Below are 21,912 nucleotides of genomic sequence, written 5' to 3'. Positions count from 1 at the left end.
GATACAAACTTTTGTCCCAGGAAAAACAAGAGAGCCCTGGAGTTCATTACACATCTAAATTGAAGGACTCACCACCAATGCTGTTAGTTTTTGTTGCATGTGTTAAAAAGCAAGGAGGTATTCTTAATAACAACACTTTTTCTAAAAGAAAAAAAGAATTTTCTCCTAATGGGTCCCTAGAGAGCCCAGCCATTCACCCCGAGACAATGCAGTAGTTTTATTACCACAGGTTTAGACAAAAATTACCCCAAATCTTAAAGTCTAATACCAAACAGAGGACACAGCTACACGATCCTTCTCTAGTCATATCACGTCAGCCCATTTACAGCATCGTCCTCCATATTTAACATTTATAACCCCCTCCACATACATCATTTAAAGAGTCACTGGCTCCTTTTGTAAGCGATCAGCTTCTTACCCCAGCACTTTACATGCACTTCTCGACAAAAGAGACCTTTTACATGTCAATTTATTTTCAGACAAGCATATCTGAAAGGGAGTTTCTCTCCAGAGTAGAATTAGTATTAATGGCAGGTGTTCCAGTGTAACACAAAAGGAGGAAGGCTGCAAGTTAGCTGAGCTTAAGTAGTAAGACAGCTTGATGTTTTAATAACCAGAGGCAAGAAAATGGAGTGGCAGCGGACCTCCAGCTTTCATAGCATGAATGAAGGTTTTATTCAGAGCCCCCTATGTACTTGCAAAAGAAGACCTTCAAATATTTTAAATGTTTTCATTGCATTAAAAGAGGGATTAAATTGTTGAATATTACATGAAAGCACAGCATCCGCCCCACATACCATTGAACACGCTTGTGGTCAGCGAGTATTTCCGAAGCCTCCCACGTGTTTGGGAAGGCGGCGGTGGCTGCCACGAGGAGGTGGTGGCACCCAGGAGGCCACTGGCTGCACAATTCACTGTCCACAAATGGCAAAAGACACAGGAAAAAGAATTACATGAACAAACTCGAAGGTGGGGATTTGAAGAGGGTTATTTGCATTAGTTGGATGGAAAGTTAAAAAGCTGATTGGTTGCTTAGTGAAGTTTCACTAAGAAAAATAGATAATTGCTGAGAAAGTTACTGGCCTTCAGTTTTAAAGACAGCCTAAATAATCATGATGGGAATATTTATCAGGCCAAAATACATTTATTTATGCTCTGTTTAATTTGACAGGGGTCACATCATTAAGAGGAAGGCACGACTACTTCACACAGTGGGAAGAAGAAAAACAACCTCTCAGCTGGGTCAACCTCTTTTACAACAGAAAAGTTGCTGATTTATGCCCCAAAATAGTAAAGTTTAGCCTTTCTTATACAGAACCTGTATTACATAAAGAGAGCCGCTCAATATTATTTTCAGGCTTCTTGCCTATGGATTAACACACTATTTCTGCACAGGTTAATTCCAGGTAGACTCAGCTATTCGAGGCTGCATTCCGGGATTTCTGCTCCCTTGAGCTTTCATGTAGATGCACAGGACAAAATCTTAAAGGTCAAGTCGGCCATGAAACACCTAAAATAACACAAGCAGTTTTCCCTGTAAAGATTGCCTTATGTATTAAATACATTTTTGTCCCTTTTCAAATCAAGACAAAGGTAAGCTGTATATCCTCTTTGTCCCAAGTTAAAGCTGAATGACTTCAACTCTGTGAGAGCAGATCATTCGGTCTTCTCTAAGACACTAGCTCCCCCCAACAGACGTTAGAGACCCAGCCTGCCACAGGCCCAACCTTCACCTCAAATCCTGCAATTTCAGTTGACAGCAGTTGGTCCCAACTGTATTTTGGCAAAGGTTTGATACTGTCAGGACAAAACCAGAAAGGGAACGAGGGGGCCCACTCGACCTGGTACAAACACCTACAGTTCTCATACGCAGAAAGATCAACAAGTCCATTTTTATTGAGCACTGGAATTAAAAAAGTAACAGCACTTGGTTGATTTGGAACTAAAAATCAAGACTTATTTTTACTTATGGAAGAATCACTCAAAACAACTTGGTTAAAAGCACCCCAGAAAGCAAGGTGTAGCCCTTCTTGTTCACTCTGTTCTCCAAAGTGATGGAGGTCCCAGAAGCTACAACTGCACCAAAGTTCCTCTGATTGAAGACCCCAGTGAGGCGGAGGGGTTTGACGCTCCGGGTATCGGGGTTTGATGCTCTGGGTATCATCTCATGGCCAGGCAGAGTCTGCAGCAACCGTGGGCTGCTCTCCCTGTGCCCACAGAGCTCTACACCTGGTTGTGCTAGGCATCTTTGAGTTGTCACTAGTTGGCCTCACACCAGCACCATTACAGGGAGGGTCAAGCAAAGGTTGTAATGTTTTTCCTGACTGATATTTGAAAACATTTACAATTTCATACAAACAAGCCAGCTACCATCCAAGCAGGGCGAACGTTTGGTTTAAGACCCATCCTGACAGTCCATGTTGTTGGGAGGTTCACAGTGAGTGGTGATCACCACCACAACACGTCCAACGCCATCCACCATTTCAGACCCCACCCTTGAAATGCAGCGTAGGAAATATTCTGAAAAACTGTCGAGGTGTCTGCTTCAATCCCAACAGTGCCCAGAGGGACTGACCGCAGCTCCAGAAAGAAGCTGTTTATAATTATTGTATTTGTTTCAGGTACCTAAAATTTGCACACCTTTTCACTGCTATGAGAGTTACTGCACAGTTGTAGGAAACACAAGGCAGGTTCACTGGCACCAATGCAAACATCTTGTCAGAGGAGAAAGCAAGTATTTTTAAGGAAGGCATTTTGCTTGGTGGAGTGTCCCCCTCCCCAGCTATGACTAAAACATTAAATCCAGCTCTGCTGGGCATCGGTGGCAAGACCAGTGAGAAAATCCAGTGTGCACTGGCACTGGCTACCTCTTCTCAGCAGCACTGGACATTAGGGCAGCACTTGGAATAAACATAGAAAGAAATCGTGACTATTGCAGCTTCTCACTGGCTGCTCCAGGGATTAAAACAGGACCTGCCTGGATGAGGGTAGAGGAGGACAGAGCTGTACATCTCGGAGAAAATCTTTTTATGGAATTCTCCATTTTAGAGTCAACTGGGACTAAGCAAAAGGGAAAAGCCAAAAAAGAAAGTTCCCCCTCTCAGCCACTGCGATCAGCCCAAAGTAGCAGAAATTCACATGAGAACCTTTCCTGGCTTGAGACACATCCTTGAGCATGTGAGCGTTTGCAGTCCCCGTAGCTCTCCTGCTCCTCCCAAGAAACAGCCATCACCAAACCAGGGAGCTCCAGCAATTCCCTGCAAGTCAGAATGGGTCCGGAATTTATGTCTAGCACAGTTTGCCTCCAGGTGTTGGTTTCTATTAGCGCTAAAATGTCCTGAGAGTAAGAAGTTCCCCTCCGCAGCCTGCATCCTGCCATCTTTCCTGTTGATTACTGCCTTATTCCATAACTGGTTCTAATTACTTCCCACTGCAAAGTGAGGTATTGCACCTGAGAGAAGGTGGCATAATATACAGCCCTACTACAGTACTGCTGGTTTTCCCATCACAGGGCCAGATGAAAAAGCTTTGCAGATCTCCCAAAAGGCAGGCAAGAAACATTATCCCTGTACAACGTGGGGAAATGACCGGGGTCACTTATTCTGCAGCTAAAAGTCAGTCAGTAAAATAATGTCAACTGAATGACACGTTTATTGTACAATTCAGAAAGAAACCCTGAGTTACCAACTGTAGAACGAAGTTAAATTAAAAAAAAAGGATGGTTTGTTTCATAGGTTCCTGCTGAAGGAAAGGAAAACCAAAAATGGTAAAAGCAGCAGCCGGAGCCAGCCCAAAGCCTCAGCTTTGCCGAGGAGAAGGTTCCTTTGTCATCCCCACCTGCGCGGGTGACAAACTCCCCCGGGAGTGATGGGGAGAACGTGAAGATGGGAGGGCAGAGGGAAGGAATGAGCCAAACCTAGCAGGTATTCTGGACAGCTGAGCATCTAAGGGGGTGTTTGCAAAACCCGTAGTTTATTTTGCTCAGAGAACTGCTGTCTGGGCTGGGGGAGGGCAGGAGAGAGGAAGAAACAGAGTCTAAAAAATCGACCTTACACTGAACATAGACGCACAAAAAGTGAAGTGAAGGGGAGGGAAGTCCTTTACAAACATGAGTGCTGCTGGTTAGGAGTCTGCAAGGTTGACTTTGGGAAGGGCATCCAATGGTTCAGGGGAGGAAGAACCCCAAAGCCTAAGCCTCAAACATTATGCAGCCTTCCAGCTGCGATGGCGTTGGAGAGGATCAATTCCAAGAAATGATGTAGCTACAACAAATACCTGGCCCTACACAGGAAAGGGTGAATCAGAGCTGCTTTTTAGTGCCACTTGACATCAGTTATACATTCTAGTTCTCATATACACAGATGGATGTCTTTAAAAATTGACAATTTACACTTCAAAAAAAATTTTACAATTAAGTTCTCTCAGCAAAGATCAGTCCATACAAGGAGGAGCCCATCTTTCAGAAACAGGAAGGCATTTGGCCTTTTGAGAACAAGTCCTCAAGGGAGCTCCTGTGCAGGCATTGACCGCCCAATCTCCTGCCCCCCGTTTTCGGTAGGTGTGCAAAGTCTGGTGTGCCTGCACCGCACCGTGCGGCTGCAGACCATCCCAGCTTCACAGTGTGGTGGAAGGAAGTTTCTTCACCCGCCTTTGTGCCAGAATGGAGGATTCAATGGGCTTCAGCTGGGGGCTTGGCTTGGAGCTGTTCAGTGCCGAGTACGTGGCAGCCATGGCCCCCTTGGAGAGAAGGCACGAGAAGTCATTTAGATGTAGAAGAAGTACTTCAGACTCACGGCTTTACAAGCTGAGGCAGCAGAGTAGCCAGACCCACACACAAAGCCAGGAGCATCTTCCTTTTTTCTTTAAATCTCCCTCCCGTACTGACATGCTGTTAAAGGTTTTCCTGCCATTAAAACAGCTTGTCTTGTCTTGCCTCCCCTGGCCCACACCTCTCCAACTTTCCATCCTGCTTTGCCCACACCACCATCACCCCACCTGGACCGCTGCTTTCCAAAGAACCCAAGGTACCCGAGGAACCAGCTGAAGGCTCAGCCCAGACTTTGTACCTTTACAAGCTGAACGTCCTGGTGATTCAGCTGACTCTGGGGTAAGCTGTCCTTCTGGGTTATCCAGGGATGCTGCAGGACCTGCTTGGCTGTTAGACGCTGGTGAGGATCTACGTGAAGCATCTTTGATACCAGATCCTAAGGGCATTGTTTGGAAAGTTAGACTTTAGAAGATTTCATACTTTAAATGCAAAAATACCACCTGTCTGCCCCCAAATTAGGATTTAAATTCAGAGGCCAAGTTTAAAGTCCCCAGACATCAATCTCCTTTTGTACAAAATACATTTTTGGTAGGCCTGGGAGGCGTAACACAGCAACAAACCCAGCATGGGTCAAGCATGAGGTTGGTGTTCCACGCAAATATTCACAGCCAGAGCTAGAACAAAGCGGGGAGAGGCACGCTGCTGAGTGGGAGATGTGCATGGGGTAGAAGCTACACTGCTGGTTTTCTCCTCTCTCTTCTGCTCTTCCTCCCCAGCCTCCTTTAAACTTGCCTCACAGCATCTGGCCATGCTTGACCTCAACCCTTTAATGTAACACAGACAAATATCAAATCATACCTTGGCCATGTCAGAAATAGTGTCCCAATTGCCTCCACTGACAGAGAACTTCCCCCCGCCTATCCGGGTCAGGATCTCTTCTGGAGTGTCACTGGGACCATTTGCAAACGGAGTGCAGCTGAGGAGAGAAGAGAGACCATTTGATTTACTGTCCTGTGACCCAGCCAGGGAGCACCTCCAGGTAGCAGCGACTGACGAGGAGAGGTCCAACTGCCACCGCGGAGCATGTCCGAGAGCAAGGTGGTCACAGCCCCCGCTGTTGCCTTCCAGCAAGACCGAGGCGCTTACCCTGCAAGCATCGTATACAGGAGAACTCCCAGGCTCCAGATGTCACAGCCCTCGTCATAGCCTTGGCGTTTTAGTACCTGAACAGAGTAAGCAAAGGCAAAAGAATTGTGTTTGGTCGTTGAGCTCACTTCAGCTCGTGAAGAGTGGCTTGACCCCTGCATGCATACAAATCTGTATGCAAAGCTTCTAGAGCCCTACTGAACAGCAAAATCTTGGACTGAAGATAAGGATTCAAATCAGATTTTGGTGTCATGGAACAGAGGAACCCCTCAGGCACATCAAAACGACAAGCGAGACAGAAGCCATGTTCCAGTGTGGTGACACTGCACGCATGCTCCATGGTGTGCTGGCTCTTTTTCTTTCTTCCTCACCAAGATAGCTGAGTGGAAAATCATCCCACTTCTTTTAACAGGTCAGTTAATCAGGAGGAGAAGCAGCCTAGAAAATCACTGGGATTTTCAAGTCTCACTACCCTAAGCAGAGCCATCAGGGCAGTACAAGCTGGAGAACTGCACTGTAACCGCACTTGAGATCCCCTATTTGTTCATTACTACAAGTGGTATTTCTGCAATTACCTCTTCCAGGACAGAGTATGTCAGAGCAGGCTGGAGTTAAGAACAGGGCAGACCTACCTGTGCTGAGAGAGCGCACAGGCGAGGGGAGGGACGTGAGAGCTACCAAAAGGTCTCAGGTCAATAAGGTGCTTACCTCGGGTGCCACAAAGTTTGCTGTATAACAAGGAGTCATGAGAAGGCCATTCTCAGCCCTCAGCTGCTTGGCAAAGCCAAAGTCACAAATGCGAATGCTTTCGGGGTTTCCTGACTCATCCACATAGAGAATATTGCTGGGTTTCAAGTCCCTGTGAACCACCTGTGGAGCAAAGAAAGTGCCATTCTCAAACTCTTGGAAGACAAAGGTCTGAAGCTGCATCAGGACACTCAACCCCTGCTCTGGCCCCACATCTGGCTTGCCAAGACAGCAAGACCAGCAAGAAATAATAGTCCTGACAGGCAGAGTTACTCCCCGGAGGAGAAGGAGCGTAGTGCAATGCCAGACAGCTTCCCAGGAAAACAGATGTAACCATACTCACCCCTTGGGAATGCAGATACTCCACCGTTTTACAGATCGTGTGCAGGACCGAACTGGCTTCCCTCTCCGAGAAAAACTTCTGTCTGAGGATTTTATCCAGCAGCTCCCCTCCCCTCATCAGCTCAGTCACCAGATACACATACTTCCCATCATCATACACCTACCAAAGCAAATATGGAGGAGTTAACCCAAAACTGCTTCCAGAGCTTCCCCTTTGTACTTCTGCCGCCAAGAAGCAGACAGAAATCAGCAATGCAGAGGTGCCTCTGGGGATGCTTCCCCACCCCAGAGCGATACATTGACCAGGGACATTGGGTTGCCCGTGCTGGAGCTGTGTTCTGCCCCCATAGACCAGTCTGCGCCTCCTAAACCAAAAGGAGAAGTCATTCAAGTCACACTCACATCTTTCAAGGTGATGATGTTTGGATGCTGCCCATATCGCAGGAGGATTTCTATTTCCTCAGAAGGGTCTCGCTTGCTCTTGTCAATAACCTGCAAGAGTACGGATAAGCATTAGCCACAACGGGGTGGGAAAGGGGCCAGGACGAAGCAAACAAGTTGAGTGTTTGGAGCCCTGCAGAGATCCTGGCACCATAGCCGTTCCCTGTCCCTGCCCTCTTTAGCAATAAGCTCTAGAAATCCCCTAGTCGCTTCATCAGTTCTGTGTCCCCAAACCCCAAAGTTTTATGTCTGGCTTATTTGTTAAGAGCTGACGTAGCCACAGCAAACTTTGCGAAGAAAGGTGAGATAGTATCCTCCCTCTGAGAGAGGAGAACACTGCTTCCCCACTATTCCTAGGTAAGAAAGCTTGTGCAGTTACATGCACAGCAGCACAGAAATTGTCCGTTTAGGCCCTACACAAGCAGGGAAAGCAATTTCATTCCTGGATGTTATTGTGGTCATCATGGGGACAAACAGAAATCTAACAGGGGAGTTCAGTTCAGATGGTAAATCTCAGACCTTGACTGCGTATTCCATGTTGGTTGCTTTATGAATGCAGCGTTTACACACTGAGTAGGAGCCGACTCCGATTGCCTCCTTCACCACGTAGCCATCGTTGAACTGGACATTCTTGCCGTGCAGCTGCTGCAAGAGAAGAGCAGAGAGCTGATGAGCTGGTAGAGTTCAGGGAAGGGTTTGTGCAACGTGCTGAGTTAACTGCAACACAGAGTGAGCTGACAGACTGCTGTCTGCTACATCCCACAGCTTCTCCTCCTGGCTGGGGAGAGGGAGGAGAAGAGAACAAGGCAGATATAGGTCAGTAGGCTAACACTATCTGCATCTAGCACTGCGCATTTCGGTGGAACCTTTCAACCGACCTCCCGCTAGCACGGGTCCACCTGGAGAGAGGAAAGCAAACAGGCTCGCATTGCCCTGACGGCCTTTGCACATGACAGTCAATAGAAATGAAAGAACAACAGGATGCAAGAATTCAAAACAGAACGACACTGCCTCAGGCTTCCTGTTAGCTCTACTCCAGATGGTACAGAGGTCCCGCAGACCCACTCTGGAGTATTACTGCAGCTTCTAACAGTTGTTCCTCTGTCCCCACTTCTTACCTGTACCACTGAATGTAGAGGTGACTGGGCAGGTTTCACCTTGCCATCCTCCATCAATCCGGTTGCCACAAAACTGAAACCTCGGAAGAGCTGATGGGCCCCTGCACTAGGGGGGATGCCTGGGGAATCTGCAACAGGAGTCAAGAAACAACTTGAAGAGGGCTAGCCCTGCAGAAGCAGAAGCCTTCCCCTTGCTCCCCAGGAGCTATGGCTCTTCTTTAGGTTATTCGAGACTAGAGCCGCACCACGCAGCACTGAGCTTATCCCTAACACCCCACATACCTATGGCTGGGTCACCTCCTCAATGCTGCAACCAGCCGGAGCTGGCAGCACCAGCAGGAGGCAAACCTTGCCCTGCTGGCACCGGCAAACCAGTATTAAGTCATACAGTATCATTTCACACAGGAAACTTTGGCTTTGCATGAATTCATACAAACCTTTTGGTGTACGTGATGTAAATTCTGTGTCAAAATAAAAGGTGTCATCTGGCTGGCCTACTGCAGGCTTGAAGGGTGGTTTGATTTCCCTGCGGTACAGCTTCTGCAAAACAAAGACAGCTCTAAAGTGCTCCGACAGATCAACGCTCTCGTACACGCTCAGAAGGATGCAAAGGCTTGCTAGGAACAAGAGGCCAAGAAGAGATTTTGCAAAACTAGAAACAGCTCTGTGGCTTCGCATTTAATTGCAGCTCAGCAGTCTGAGGGAAGAATTCTTGGCCAGTGGGGTGCTTTTGAGTCAGTTTGTGGAGAAATACTACAAGTTCTACAATATATTAAATCATGGGGAAAAAAGTGTTCTATATGCAACTTGGCCCCAGTCCAAAAGCAGTATCTATGAAGTATTTATCTCACCAGGCTCTTCCACCTCCTCCTAACTCCCATTAGGGCTTTGCTGACACATACCTCCCCAGGGACAGCCAGAAGAGATGCCCTAGGAGGGCACTTATATCCCAGCACTCCCACAAGTAGCCTTTTTAAATTGCTTCTTGAAGCAAAAATTTGAAATAAGCTTTACTAGCATTGGTGGAGGTTCAGTCTAGCAGCTTGCTGCGTGCCTCAAAAGCATTAAAAGATTGATCTTCAAAATCCCTTACCAAGTAAGGGAAAACGGGGAAGAAACAGAATTACGTGGTAAAGTAAGGAGTTGGCCAGAAGCAACTGGGAAATGCTGGTTCAGTTATTGCCCTGCTTCTCTGTACAAAACAAGGTATTTCCTTGCCAGAAATGTTTCCGTGATTCCTTCCCACTTTGTGCAAGACAATCCTTGTTGTGCCAAACCCCAATTAAAACCTGCACTTTACTGTTGAGAGATGAGTAAATTCAAACTAAGGTGAGATCATAGGCAACTCAGGTATGAAACAGTTATTCACATGACAAACACAATTTTAGTTTCGGGAAGGATTATTGGAAGAGATGGAAACAGGGACTGGTAGCTGTCCCATAGCTGATGCGGGCGTCACGACCGTGCTATTACTGCAGTCAGCAGAACTGCGTTACTGGTGCCGAGTGGTGTAAAAGTTTGCTCTTACGTTTCTGATACTCACATTCCAGTCAATGGTAGAGTAGAAAGGATGGCGCTTGATCTCTTCCGCCCCATCTGGTCCAGAACCTGAAAGATGCACCCGTGAAGTGTGTTGCATCAAACGAGGACCACCAAGTATGCAGCACAGCCAGGTATTACGGGGAACCTGGCTGTAATGAAACGAGCCCATTAACCGAGCACAAGTGCAAACATGCTGCTGACCCACGAGGATGTGAGAGGCCCCGACGCAGCATCAGGTGTACTCAGAAACCAAAAAAATGTCTTACCTAATCGGTTGGCTGGATTCCTTTTGAAAAGGGCTCGCAGGAGGCTCTGTGCTTCAGAGCTCAGGAACTGTGGCATGCCCAGCTTTGCTCTGGAGAGGAAGTTACACAATCAGTTGTAGGTTTAAAGAAGTCAACCCACAAGCCGACTGCAGCACCTCCACCCCCGAAAGTACAATCATCTGTTTGGCATTTACACTGCACCCTTCAAACTAACTGTTGATACAAACCCACTTGCCAAATAATGCCATTAAGTTGCGAGAACCCCCAAATTGCAACACGCTTAGAGAAAGAGCAGAAGCTCGCCTCCTATACATACAGGAAAGACAAACTCCTCTTACTTGAGGATGAGGGTCATTGTCTCCTTACGATCCTTTCCCTGGAAGGGTAGCGAGCCAGTGAGCATTTCAAACTGGGAGGGAAAAAGAAGAAGGGGAGGTCACGTCTGAGCAAGCCTGAGGGTTGCACAGATCCCAGCGCACCTTCATCTGGGAGCTCGCCAAAGCTAGCGAAAAGCTTGCAAGGGATCAAAAGCCTAGCTCTAAAAACGATCGCAGACATCATATTTTCTCCAAAGGAGCTTGGTTCCCAAGGTTTGCAGCGGCAACACGTTCAACCCAGCGCCTTCTCCTGTGGGAGCCCTCAGATTCAGCAGCTGCCAGACGGTGGCACCAGATCTGCACAGACACCGACATCCCAGCGCTGGGGTGGACACGGACACCCCCACGCACCCCATGCTGCACACCCCAGCGCTCACTGGGACAACAGCGTCAGGAACTCTGCCTCCCCCGAGAAACACGCGATCCTGGCTGGATGCCTGGACTACAGAGCCCTTTCAGGGAGCTTGGAGAACATCCCCAGGTCAGCACATCTGCTAGACGTGCAGAATCATGTAATGGTGTTTCAGAGCTACCGCTGGAGCAGCTGCCGAGCCAGGTCCCCAAACACTCTAGCTGGGTACATACCATTAACACCCCACTCCAGCTGGGTACATACCATTAAGACCCCGTAGGACCACCAGTCAGCACTGTGCGAGTGGCCTTGGCGATTCACAACTTCTGGTGCCATATATTCCACTGTTCCACAGAAGGAATAGGCTTTCTTCTCATGGTCTATAGCCTCCTTACTCAAGCCAAAATCTACATAAGACAAAAACTGTCAGCATGCACCCACATGCTCTGAGCAATCACACAGAGCAGAGAGGCCTAAGAGAAGCTCCATATTTCAAGAACCAACCTTGCTGGAGCACAAGGCTTTTGTGGAGTCCCTTACCTGTGAGTTTGATGTGCCCTTCTTCATCCAAGAGGATGCTACGGCATGAATGAAAAAAACAAGTTGTTACCGTCTGCAATAAGGGCTGGTGAGAACAAACACACACAGCAGAGGCTGGTCTGAGACGCTCCCAGAATCCAGAGGAGAAGGTTATCTGTGCCTTCCCCCAGTGCTTTAAGCTCCATCACCAAGACACGAGCGGGACCAAGAGCAGCTCCCTTCTCTCTACGCCCTCAACTTCACGTTGAACGAATGACCCACGCAGGTTACACCACCTTTGATCCCCCACATAGCCCAGGTAAAGAACAACCAAGTCATGCAGCTGGTATGCGTCTCTGCAGAGACCCAGCCTGGTGCCTTTTCCCTCTGAAGGCTCTCAATTGCTTAAAGCCAGAGCCCGGAGACTGCCAAGGATTACTGCTCAGACATGTGCTGCACACATGCTGCCTCCGCAGCGCTCCTGGCCGTAACTGCTGATCTGAGGAGCGGGAGCCTTGTCGATTGGCACTGCCGCCTTCCATCTGGCTGGCCTCGGAGCATCATTCAGCTTTGCCTTCGTGGAAGAAGGCTGCGCCGTTTGCTGCCTACAGGCTTGGGACTGAACTGAAGGACTCGGTTCCCTGCTTCAGCTGTGCTGCACGTACTTCTCTGGTTTGAGATCCCTGTATATGATTCCCAGGCTGTGCAAATGGTCGAGCCCCAGAGCCAGCTCCGCTAGGTAGAACTTCACGTCCTCCTCGGTGAACATGACCTGCAGGAAGGGAGAGGAAGCGGACAGGTGCTGGGGTTACAACGCTGGCAGCGGGACAACCTCCGCTGCGCCCATGCAAGACCTTTCGCAGCCATGTTGCTCCTTCCTGCCCTTTCATACCCAAGTTTCCCAGGCTTCAGCCACCATCCTAAAGTATCAATTAAACAGCAACACCAAAAAAACAAACAGGGTTACTAAGCAGCAGACAGGTTTTTAAAAAACTCTTTGCTTAGGTTAACCAGGTTATGTTCCCAGTTGTCTTCACTTGGCACAACTTCTCGCTACCCCTCCCATTCCCTGCCCTTGCCCATCCCAGCGAGGCAACACAGCCAGCCAACGCTGCAGCAGAACATGGTTCTCGCCTGTTTTAAGCTTAAGTTTTGCTCAGAAGCTGCTGCGGAGGTGACACCCGCCTCCTATGCTGCTGCTTTTCTGCCAGAGGACAGGGTTCCCGAGTCATCCTCTCCTGTTGCCAGCTCTGGGCTAGCAGCAGCTTGGAGGTTGTTTTCACCCCCTCAAAGACTTTGCAAGGGTCAATCGCTTCTCCAGGCAATTAAGCGCAGATGAACTGAGAGCCGCAGCAACCACCAAGATGCCAGAACATACCCACCTCTTTGGAAAGCCGAGTGAAAAGGTCACCTCCTCTGAGGAAATCCAAGATGAGATACAGCTTCCCCTCTGTCTGGAATGCTGAAACACAAGCCGGAGCAGGAATCAGACCCCTCCGCTGAGGGAAGGCTCCATGGTATTACATTAATCACTTAAATCCCAATGGCTCCAGTTGTGCAGATGCCCTGCATGGTTACTAGGTTAAACACAGGTAGGGCTAATTATTTGGGGTAAATGAGATCGCCTGTCCGTGATGTTGAAATGGGAGCTCACCAGCAGCACTCTAGCACTGCAGAAAATCCTCATTTTCGGGGGGGTTGGTTCCCTTTCAGCCAGTGATGCCCTTCTGAAAGGGCTGTTTACCCGAGAGAGGCACTGGTCACTTTACAGGGAAAGAAGCTGTCCTCGCCTTCCTCAGAGTCAGAGCATTAATCCTGCAAAACTCTGGCTTGACTAGTTAACTCTGCTTTCTCAGTTTCTCCTGATTTAATGTTTTAATCGCAAGGATTTGATGTTTAAACCTTTCCTTCTGGTCTATGCTCTGTTCCCCATTCAGTAGCTAGAGCAGGCATGGGACCAAAGACCTTTCCAGGAAAGGATTTGTGTTAAGGGGATTGTGAAGGCTTCAGAGCAGCCCAGTCATTGAGGGACACAGACTGATCCAGACCTCTTCTCCATTTCAGGTATCTCCAGAGGCCTGTTAGGGACCACGAGAGGCTCTCAGCATCCTCCAAGCAGCCTGCTGCTGGATGCCTCATGCTCATCTACCTGCTCATGGCAGGCATGCCTGTAGTAGCATCTTTATTGTGCTTAGAAGCAGTCAGCGTCTGTTTGAGCCTGCAGCCCTTCTCCCAGTGTCCCAGCTAGCTCCACACTCACCGTAGTGGAGTTTCACCACAAAGGGATGGTTCACATCAGCCAGGATGTCCCTTTCTATCTTTGTCCTTACTCGATCACGCACTGTGGAAAAAGAGAGGAACAGCTCAGACACTGAAGCAGGGACACAGTACCCTGGTGTCAGTCTTGTCCCCAGCCTTAAACCCTTTAGTACCAGGCAGCTTGAGCCAGAGCTTTTCTCACCTCCATCACTGCAACAAGAGGCTTTTAGAGATGGAGAGGAAAGGAGACTGTTTGGCTGAGATAAAGATACTTCTCTTTCACCCAGACCACCCTGTGGCCAGCAGTGACTGCTGACACATTTCCCCAGTGCTCTTTGAGACACAGAGGATAAGAGCATCGCAGTAAGAGCCTCGTACCTTTCAATGTCGCCTTCTTGAGCACCTTCATGGCATAGAGGTGGTTGCTGTCTGGTGGTGTTATTTTTCTCACCAAGAAAACCTGAGGCAGAAGAACACCACATTTGCCAAGCACTAAACATTAGCAGTAGGAGTTGGATGCCTCCCAAAGTGGCAAACCTCACAGTAACCCTAAGAAGCAGCTGGCCGCAGGACTGGTAAGATGTACCTCAAACTCTCTATGTGAAACCCCATGAGGTTTTCAGGAAAGTGCTGTGTGCAGACTCCTCTCACCCTCTACCTCCAGCCATTACAGCACTTGTGCTTTTATACTGCTCTTTCCTCCTCTCCAGTCTTCCACACCTCTTGCTCACTCCTGCAGTTCTCGTGGGGCTGTGGCTGATGCCTGGGAGCTGTGACTTGAAGCACTGATGCTGCAATGTACCACAAAGCCTCCCGGTGACTTGCTGGTTTGACAGCCAGATCGACTCCTTATTATCCAGGTCCTGCATCCTCTTTGGATTTTTACCTCCTTCCCTTCCCTGATGTCCCATTCTACCTGTTTTTAGGCAGCTTCAAAAAGACACCACCTTTCTTTTGCATAAAGCCACTGCTGCATTTGCCCTGGCAACAGCACACGGTTGTGTACAAGCCCCCACTGTTAGCGCTGGTAACTGATTGACATGAAGTTGATTTAATGTGTGAGCAGATGGTCTGTAAGAGACCTGGATTATTTACACATTGAAAGAGATAAGAGTTACAGGCTACTTCCTTCCCCCTTCACAGAAGTGAAACTGGACCGTAAACAGGGGCCAAAACCAGTCCCTGGCACACAGCACTATTTCTGAGAAGAGAGGAACATGCCCGAGTCCTCCAAGTCCTCAATTCAACTGACAGCTTGGCAGCCAGCTAGAGAGCTGCAGGAGGTCCTTCTGCCCTGCGTGACACCTGCATTCACGAGCAGGATACTACTCCTTTCCTCCTGATCATCTGAAAAAAGAATTACAGGGGAGCTTTGGACATAGAGGCTGGCCCTTGTGAGACGGCATTGCTACAGCTGCCTTTCGAGTTAGAAGCAACCATTTGCTAAGTGGGCTCTTCACTCAGATTCTCACAATCTGGTGGGAATCGGGAAAGTGCTTTTCATTAGGGACACAGCCCCTTTTGTCATCAAAATCATTTATCTGGCGTGACACATAGGAAGAAAGTGAACTCACCTTGCCAAAAGAGCCCTGTCCCAGCACCTTCAGGAGCTCAAACTGCGAAGGATCGGCTTTCTCGGAGCCCTCCTTCACATGGTGTGTGATGTTGATTTCTTTCACAACACCTTCGCCCTGAAAAAGAGGGGACACGGTTGAACAAGGGAAAGCAAGCCTTATTGGATTAAGGAACAAGGATTGTAGCTACAGACTCACAGGAACCACATCTGAGAGAACCATAAAAGTTGGTGCTTCTCACAGGTATCTCCTGCCTTCAACATCTGGAATAAATAAGTCATCGGTAGGCTCGCACCAGGCAGCCTTGTTAAATATCCTGCACTCTCCCCAAAGGCTCCGCTCCTCACACCACAGGTGTTACACTTCTTTGAACTGCATTTCAGAAGAGTGCTTGAAAAGCACCTTCCTTTTTAAGGCACTGGTAGCAAAAACAGGAGTGTTTATGCCACTAAAAATCCCACAACACAAAAATACGGCACTGTTGTCAAAACACGGCCAGGGCTGGCAAAAATCAGACATGTTGGAGCCCATCTGCTCAGCAATCTGAGCAACTCTGCAACATAAGTCTTAGTGCATCTTCAGCACATACAGATGATGCTTTAACAGACTCAAGCCTTCAAGAAGATTGAGGGGAAGCCAAGGTCTCTGGCACATGTTTTGTTTAAAACACATTCTTTTATTTAAAAAAAATAAAGAAGAAAAAGAGATTTAATCAGCAGTATCTAGAATAAACTCACCAGTGAAGCTAGGCCAGCACACAAGAACAGCCACAGACCCTGAGGTGATGCTGAAATACCTCCTTTCCCCAGCAAACCTTGTCCATACCTCTGGTGCATAGAGGTCAGAGTTCAGCTCAACAGAAACACCTTGTGCTGCTTTCTATTTGCATGCCAGACTTTTTGCACTACTCGTCTTCCAGCTGTGCCTTTCCCTCTACTTCTCTTGATCATACCTAGCCAGTATATCTGTACTTAGGTTTCCTCTGAGCTTGACCTGTTCCAGCCCCTCTCCCGACCGACCACGGGGAGAACCCACAGGGCAGGCTGGACTCAACTTCCTACTTCTACAGACGTGAATCTTACTCAGGACAGAAATCTCTTGTAGCTGTACATCTTGTAAGGGCAAGTTCAGGCTTCTTAGCACTTCAGTCCCACATTATCCAGCATTAGATACGGTCTGGTTGCTATTTGGACCTGAAGGCCAGCAATTACGTTCCAAAGGGCATTAAACATGGTTGCTCTCTGACCCTAGGGCAGATGCAGCCATCGGAGGCTGCTAGAAAGCTGGAACTACTATTTAGTTTTTCCCCTTGCAGCGTTAGGGGGAAAAAAAGTTATGCTTTGTTTTCTGAAACTATTCAGATACTTGGTCTGGAACCCACGGCCTAATCAAAGCAGCTTTTAAAAACAACAGGAACCAAGTTTCAGGCTCTGCCCCTCCTCTGCACCCCAGCCCACTCCCCACCCTCCCAGCACCTTCTCGGGGAGGGTGGCCTGGCCGAGCGCCCGCGGATGTGGTTGCCTACCTGCACCAAGCACCCTTCCCTTCCCGCTCTCATGCTTGGCTTTTCTCTAGATTAGGAAGCGGCTTTGTTTCCATGTTGGTAGCTTTGCTCTCTCAAGATCCTGCATTATTCGGACACTAAGACCTAGCAAAGAAGCCCGTGCTCTCAGCGGTGCAGCACGTACAGCCCGAGCACGGGGAGAGGGCAGGGGGACAGGAGCTCCTCCCGTATTATCCTGCCTTTTGCTGGTCTCAGTGACCACAGAGAAGAAAGATCTTATAATCCCTGTAACAACAAGTTTTCATCTTCCATATGCTCTCCCAGCTTAAATCAGCCACCTTACACTTCTGGTTTTTTGTTTGGAGGCTTAGTCCACAGCAGACAGCTGTTGGTTAGGAAAAGCTTCCCACTTCTAGCCAAGAGCGTGAGGGGCAGTCAGCCGAGAGGTCTCCTCCTGCTAGTCCTTCCCTGTTGTTCAGCTCTCCAGGGAGTGAGCCCACAGCAGGGAGAGACCCAGGGATGGGACCAGTGGAAGTTGTAGGCTCTTTCCGCTCCCCCCATCTTCATGAAAACACTAGAGAGAAACCAGGACTACACAGGATCAGCACTTGTACAACCATGCATGTTTCACCCTGGAGCATCACACACCTATGCAGAGAGGAACATTTAAAATGAACTCTCGCATCCACCTTCAAGGCATCTGCATCCATTCTCCCGCCACAGCTCTTCAGGAGCTGCGGAGCGATGTATTTTCACAGCTGTGGGAATTCTTTGCCTTGGCCAATAGCGAGACCCAGGGTGTTTAACTACAAGTGGTTTCAGCAGCCCAAGCTGTATCTGAAGGCAGGCAAAGATTTGCATACGCAGCCTGCTAGCCAGACCACATCAGCAAACACACATACATATATACATACCAACAAGACCAAAAGTGGCATCAGCAGAGACATTGTTGATAGCTTTCTGAGAAAAGCTTTGAGATGCCATTTGGCATCTTGCTGACACAAGGGAGGTTTTCTCCCGTGGACTCATCCAGTAACTTGCAACTCAACAGTTAGGACTCTGGGGACCAGCTCCTACAGCCTGTTTAGCAGCACCAGAACAAGTCTGTAGCACAAAAGCACTTGCGTGCCACCGAGCACAAACAGGCTCTGCTTGCACCGAGATAAGTTCCTTCCAATGGCACTGTGAAGCAAACTATCCCAGAAGGCAGAAAAAGAAAAGCAAACCGGACTGCTCCGAATATCCATCTGAAGCAGCAGCCCACGTGGATGAGCCACCAGCAACACCAAGTGAAGCAAAGCGAGCTAGCGGCAGTACTGACCGGGCTGGAGAGCTGGCTGGGGGCAGGCAGCTGCAGGCTGCAGGGCTTGGCTCGATGTTTCCTCTGCAGCCAGAGCGTGAGGAACGCGCAGATGCGAGGAAGTTTAGGGTCCCTCTCCATTCTCCCATCCCGATATCAACATCGCACAGCCCCAGTAACCGTCACCCCCGCGAGCTCCCAGGGAAGCACGGTCGGCTCCCGAGGATCGGGGAGGCTCCCGCGGAGCTGCATGGACGCCCCACGCTTGAGGTTGCCGGATGGAGGAGATACAGGTGGTTAAAGCCCAGCTGGCAGATGCGCAGTGGAGACAAGCGACTCGGTTGCAGAGGCACATTCACGCTCCCACTCCCCAGCAACAGCGCTTGTGGTTGGGGCTTTTTGGTTGTTTTTTTTTTTTTTTTGGTTTTGGTTTTAAAAAGAAAAAAAAATCTCACAGCTCCTTGTTCACATTTGGGTTCCCTGGTTCAGACAAGATGCTGACAGAAAACATACATGATCTAGTTAAAGTGACTTCCATCTAGTGCTGCATGAATCTCATGACAGGCTGTGAGCTTTGGGGGTATTTCCACAACGGGGGAATATTCCAAGAAGCCACTTACTCTTTAAAAAGGAAAAGAAAAACCCATGAAACCTCACACAGAAGTCTGACACCACCTTGGAAAGCTGCACATCTCTTTGCTCTCACACTGGCACAGGGATGATAAGTCACCCATGATGGGATTCGGGGTGCATCGATCCCATGGGCAAATCCTCTAGCATCACTAGGATTTTCACCTAGTCCGTCGTTTGCTTTATGCTGCACGAAAGTACTTGCTGTGGACGCTGTGGACTATCTAACAGCCACCCTGGGAAGTTCCATGCGAGGTATTTTTTAAGGGCACTTCTGATGCAGACAGCTTCTGAACCCACTGCTGCTCGGATTTATTGGCAGGACAGAGGAGAGGTATTTAGATCGCTTGTTTTGCCTCCTTTCCCCTCCAAGCCTGTTCCCCTTTGACCTTTCCATTGGGTCAGGACAGACAGATGTCTTCTGCAGCAAGACCCCAGAGAGCGCAGGTAAGAAAGAAACCCCTTGAAATGAGTAAAAAGACACCCACGCACCTTCGCAATTAGAAATAATCCCGTGTCAGCGTTGATTTCTGAATTTGTCCAGAAAGCGCAGAGTATGAAAAGAAGATCTTGGTTTGGACCCAGAGAAACTACTTATGACTGTCTTGCCTCCTCCGCCCCCATAATGTGCTCTTTAAGAACCGATAACGAAAGAAACAAATGACTTAATACCAGCAAGGCAGCTGGTCCCAGCTCCACAGAGGGAACCTCAATAGCTGATGAGGTCCAAAGCAAGGGAGCAGGTGCCAGCGAGCAGCATGAAACAGCACCGTGCAGCTGCTGAGCACAAGTCTCCAGGAGACTCGGTTCATACTGACACCTCCTTCGCTCTGCCACAGTCCCAGTGAAGCAGAAACCGTGTCCACAACGTGCCGTCCGAAGGTGAGCATCACCTCTTCTAAGGAAGCTTTACGTTGCTCAGTGAAGCTGTGCAGGAGATGCAGCCAGCCAGCTCTCCGCGTGTGGGCCTGGCAAGATCTGATAAATCTTGTCCCGATCGAGACAATTTTGCACGTTGCGTTATCAGGCACTCAGCACGGGGAGAGGAGCCTCAGAAAAGCAATCAAAAAACCCCACTGTACGTCCCTGCCACTAAAACGCTGGAGCACCCGCCCCAGCAAGCTGACAAGATCAGAAAGCCACAGGAGACATAAATGACAGCACGGAAAGGGGTTTGGTGTGGGGAGGAAGGAGGAGGAGGATGAAATCAAGTCCAGGATGTCATGTGAGCGAGTGAGTAATAGCTGTTTTCTGTATTAGCAGTCCCACCTAGCTGAGACGGGCTGGTAGGGGCTTGCTGCCAGAAAAGGTTTGGTTTTCAGAGAGGTCCTTGCGAGCTCTGCTTACGCCCTCGCATACGTGGGATGACCCGTCATGGGACAAAGTGCAAATTAAATGCACGAGTCTCCTCGAGGTGCACATCTGCAGCAGGCTCTCTTACCTTGTCTGCCGAGTCCACAAGGTCTTTCTCTATCCAAGTGATGTCTGATTTTGCCTGTGGGACAACAAATGAGTGTCAGCACAGAGGGGCTGTGATACTCTGCTAAAGTTTTCCCAATGAACTTGTTTAGCAAGACCAGGCGAGCTGTTTCCAGTCACTGGTGGTGTCCCACCAGACATCGCTCCTCGGGATGCGATTCTGAGCTCTGATGGTGGCTCCAGGAGAGCGGTCGGAGCCAGCTGCTTTTAAAGGCTTTGATAAACTCTGACGGGCGGTGGAGAAGGACACGGTGCCGGCGCTTGGTTACACGCATTTCCCAAGAATCAGAGCACCACTGCCAAGGAGAGAGAATTAATTTCTGGCAGGTTGATTAAGGTCTAGATCAGATTTTACTCTCAGCTACACCTGGACAAGCTCCAAAAGCATCTGTTCTGGTAGCGGGGTCCCGGGTCTGCAGGGAAGTTTGGCACCCCCATGGCAAAGAGAGGGCTCCTCTCCAAGGGGCACGCTCAGCGTTTCTAAAGCAAACAGGAGGAACATATTCAAATACCAAAACTCACCACATCCCTCGAGGGCAGGGCAGGGCCAGCCCAGCTGCTCTGACAGGTCCCTGAGCAGCATTAGAAATGTCAGTTTATGCTGCCTCTGGGGCCAGATGCAATTCTGTGAACCCTCACAGGGAGAGATGCAGAAGCATTTAAGGGGAGCTCAGAAAACAACTGTTTCTGAGCTAGGATATGGCTCCTTCTCCCCCCAAAACTCAGACTTAAGGGAAGAAGTAAGTTTTTGCAAGGTCAATACCCAAGCCTGCTGTATTTTAATGAAACATACATAGATTTGGTATCACATCTAGGCACTCTTTCACCTGTTTTTTAGATAATGAGCTAAGTTTGAATAGAAAAATCACCCGCCGAAAAATCAAAACGGATTTGAAACATTTCCTCCGAGAGGTTCAAGTCTTTGGCTGCGGATGAGATAAAACTCATGTGACTGCAGACAGAAGGGATGTAAGAGAGACTCGAGCTGTGACTTCTCTTATGTCTTTTCAAGCGGTTTGTCAGCACAACGGAGCCCGCAGCGCTGGCAGGGCTCTTCGGCACCAGCAACGTCAACCGGGTGGGCGCAGCGCGAGGCAGAGTGACCTGAAAATAGGACAGGAGCTATGGACAGGCAAGAGAAGAAAAAGCAAGCCTCGAGGGAAGGGAGAAGCTGCGTGAAAACAGCGAGATTAGAGTTAAGAATTAACTGATTTTCAGCTCTGGAAAGACTGGATCAGATCGGAGGGGGCCCTTGCAGTCACCTCCTTCCCTTCCTCCCCTCCACTGCTCTGCCCTTGCTGCGGGAGCAGCCAGGATCTCTTTGGGTCTGGGAGAAGGTGGTTGTCCCGCTGCTGCCGCCGTGGGAAGCGGATGCCCGGGGCAGCCAGCTGACACATCTACCAAAGCCACAACTAAACCCCTTCCTGAACTCCCCAAAGCGATCACAAAAACCTCAGTGGTCCCCCCCGGGGATCACACCCACCCACAGGGAAACCAGCTCCTTCACGGCTCCGACCAGCGAGCAGGCACCAAACCCTGCCTTGGATG

The 21,912-nt window shown here is 49.1% G+C and overlaps 1 protein-coding gene across 7 annotated transcripts in view; it reads right to left on the bottom strand.

Annotated features, from left to right (window-relative positions):
* Positions 1–1,872: 1,872 nt before the first annotated feature.
* Positions 1,873–21,912, bottom strand: part of RPS6KA1 (ribosomal protein S6 kinase A1) — a 42,590-nt gene continuing 22,550 nt past the window's right edge. For 4 of the 7 annotated variants that reach the window (XM_052811239.1, XM_052811241.1, XM_052811243.1 and 1 more), the window contains 21 exons: positions 20,327–20,380; positions 15,452–15,568; positions 14,256–14,337; positions 13,879–13,959; positions 13,001–13,080; positions 12,284–12,390; positions 11,640–11,677; positions 11,364–11,506; positions 10,709–10,779; positions 10,371–10,459; positions 10,106–10,170; positions 9,000–9,102; positions 8,563–8,690; positions 7,964–8,089; positions 7,406–7,495; positions 7,005–7,163; positions 6,623–6,784; positions 5,915–5,991; positions 5,627–5,744; positions 5,067–5,204; positions 1,873–4,737 (listed from right to left, as the gene is read on the bottom strand). In XM_052811239.1, the coding sequence (XP_052667199.1) occupies positions 4,615–4,737; positions 5,067–5,204; positions 5,627–5,744; positions 5,915–5,991; positions 6,623–6,784; positions 7,005–7,163; positions 7,406–7,495; positions 7,964–8,089; positions 8,563–8,690; positions 9,000–9,102; positions 10,106–10,170; positions 10,371–10,459; positions 10,709–10,779; positions 11,364–11,506; positions 11,640–11,677; positions 12,284–12,390; positions 13,001–13,080; positions 13,879–13,959; positions 14,256–14,337; positions 15,452–15,568; positions 20,327–20,380 (2,151 nt within the window). In that variant the 3' untranslated portion in view covers positions 1,873–4,614. Of the gene's footprint in view, positions 4,738–5,066; positions 5,205–5,626; positions 5,745–5,914; positions 5,992–6,622; positions 6,785–7,004; positions 7,164–7,405; positions 7,496–7,963; positions 8,090–8,562; positions 8,691–8,999; positions 9,103–10,105; positions 10,171–10,370; positions 10,460–10,708; positions 10,780–11,363; positions 11,507–11,639; positions 11,678–12,283; positions 12,391–13,000; positions 13,081–13,878; positions 13,960–14,255; positions 14,338–15,451; positions 15,569–18,276; positions 18,494–20,326; positions 20,381–21,912 lie in introns of those variants that run through there. The other 3 variants (XM_052811242.1, XM_052811245.1, XM_052811240.1) reach the window with 2 other exon arrangements.

Source organism: Harpia harpyja, chromosome 16, assembly GCF_026419915.1.
Source record: "Harpia harpyja isolate bHarHar1 chromosome 16, bHarHar1 primary haplotype, whole genome shotgun sequence".
In the NCBI taxonomy this organism is placed as follows: domain Eukaryota; kingdom Metazoa; phylum Chordata; class Aves; order Accipitriformes; family Accipitridae; genus Harpia; species Harpia harpyja.
This window is presented reverse-complemented; position numbering and strand designations above follow the sequence as displayed.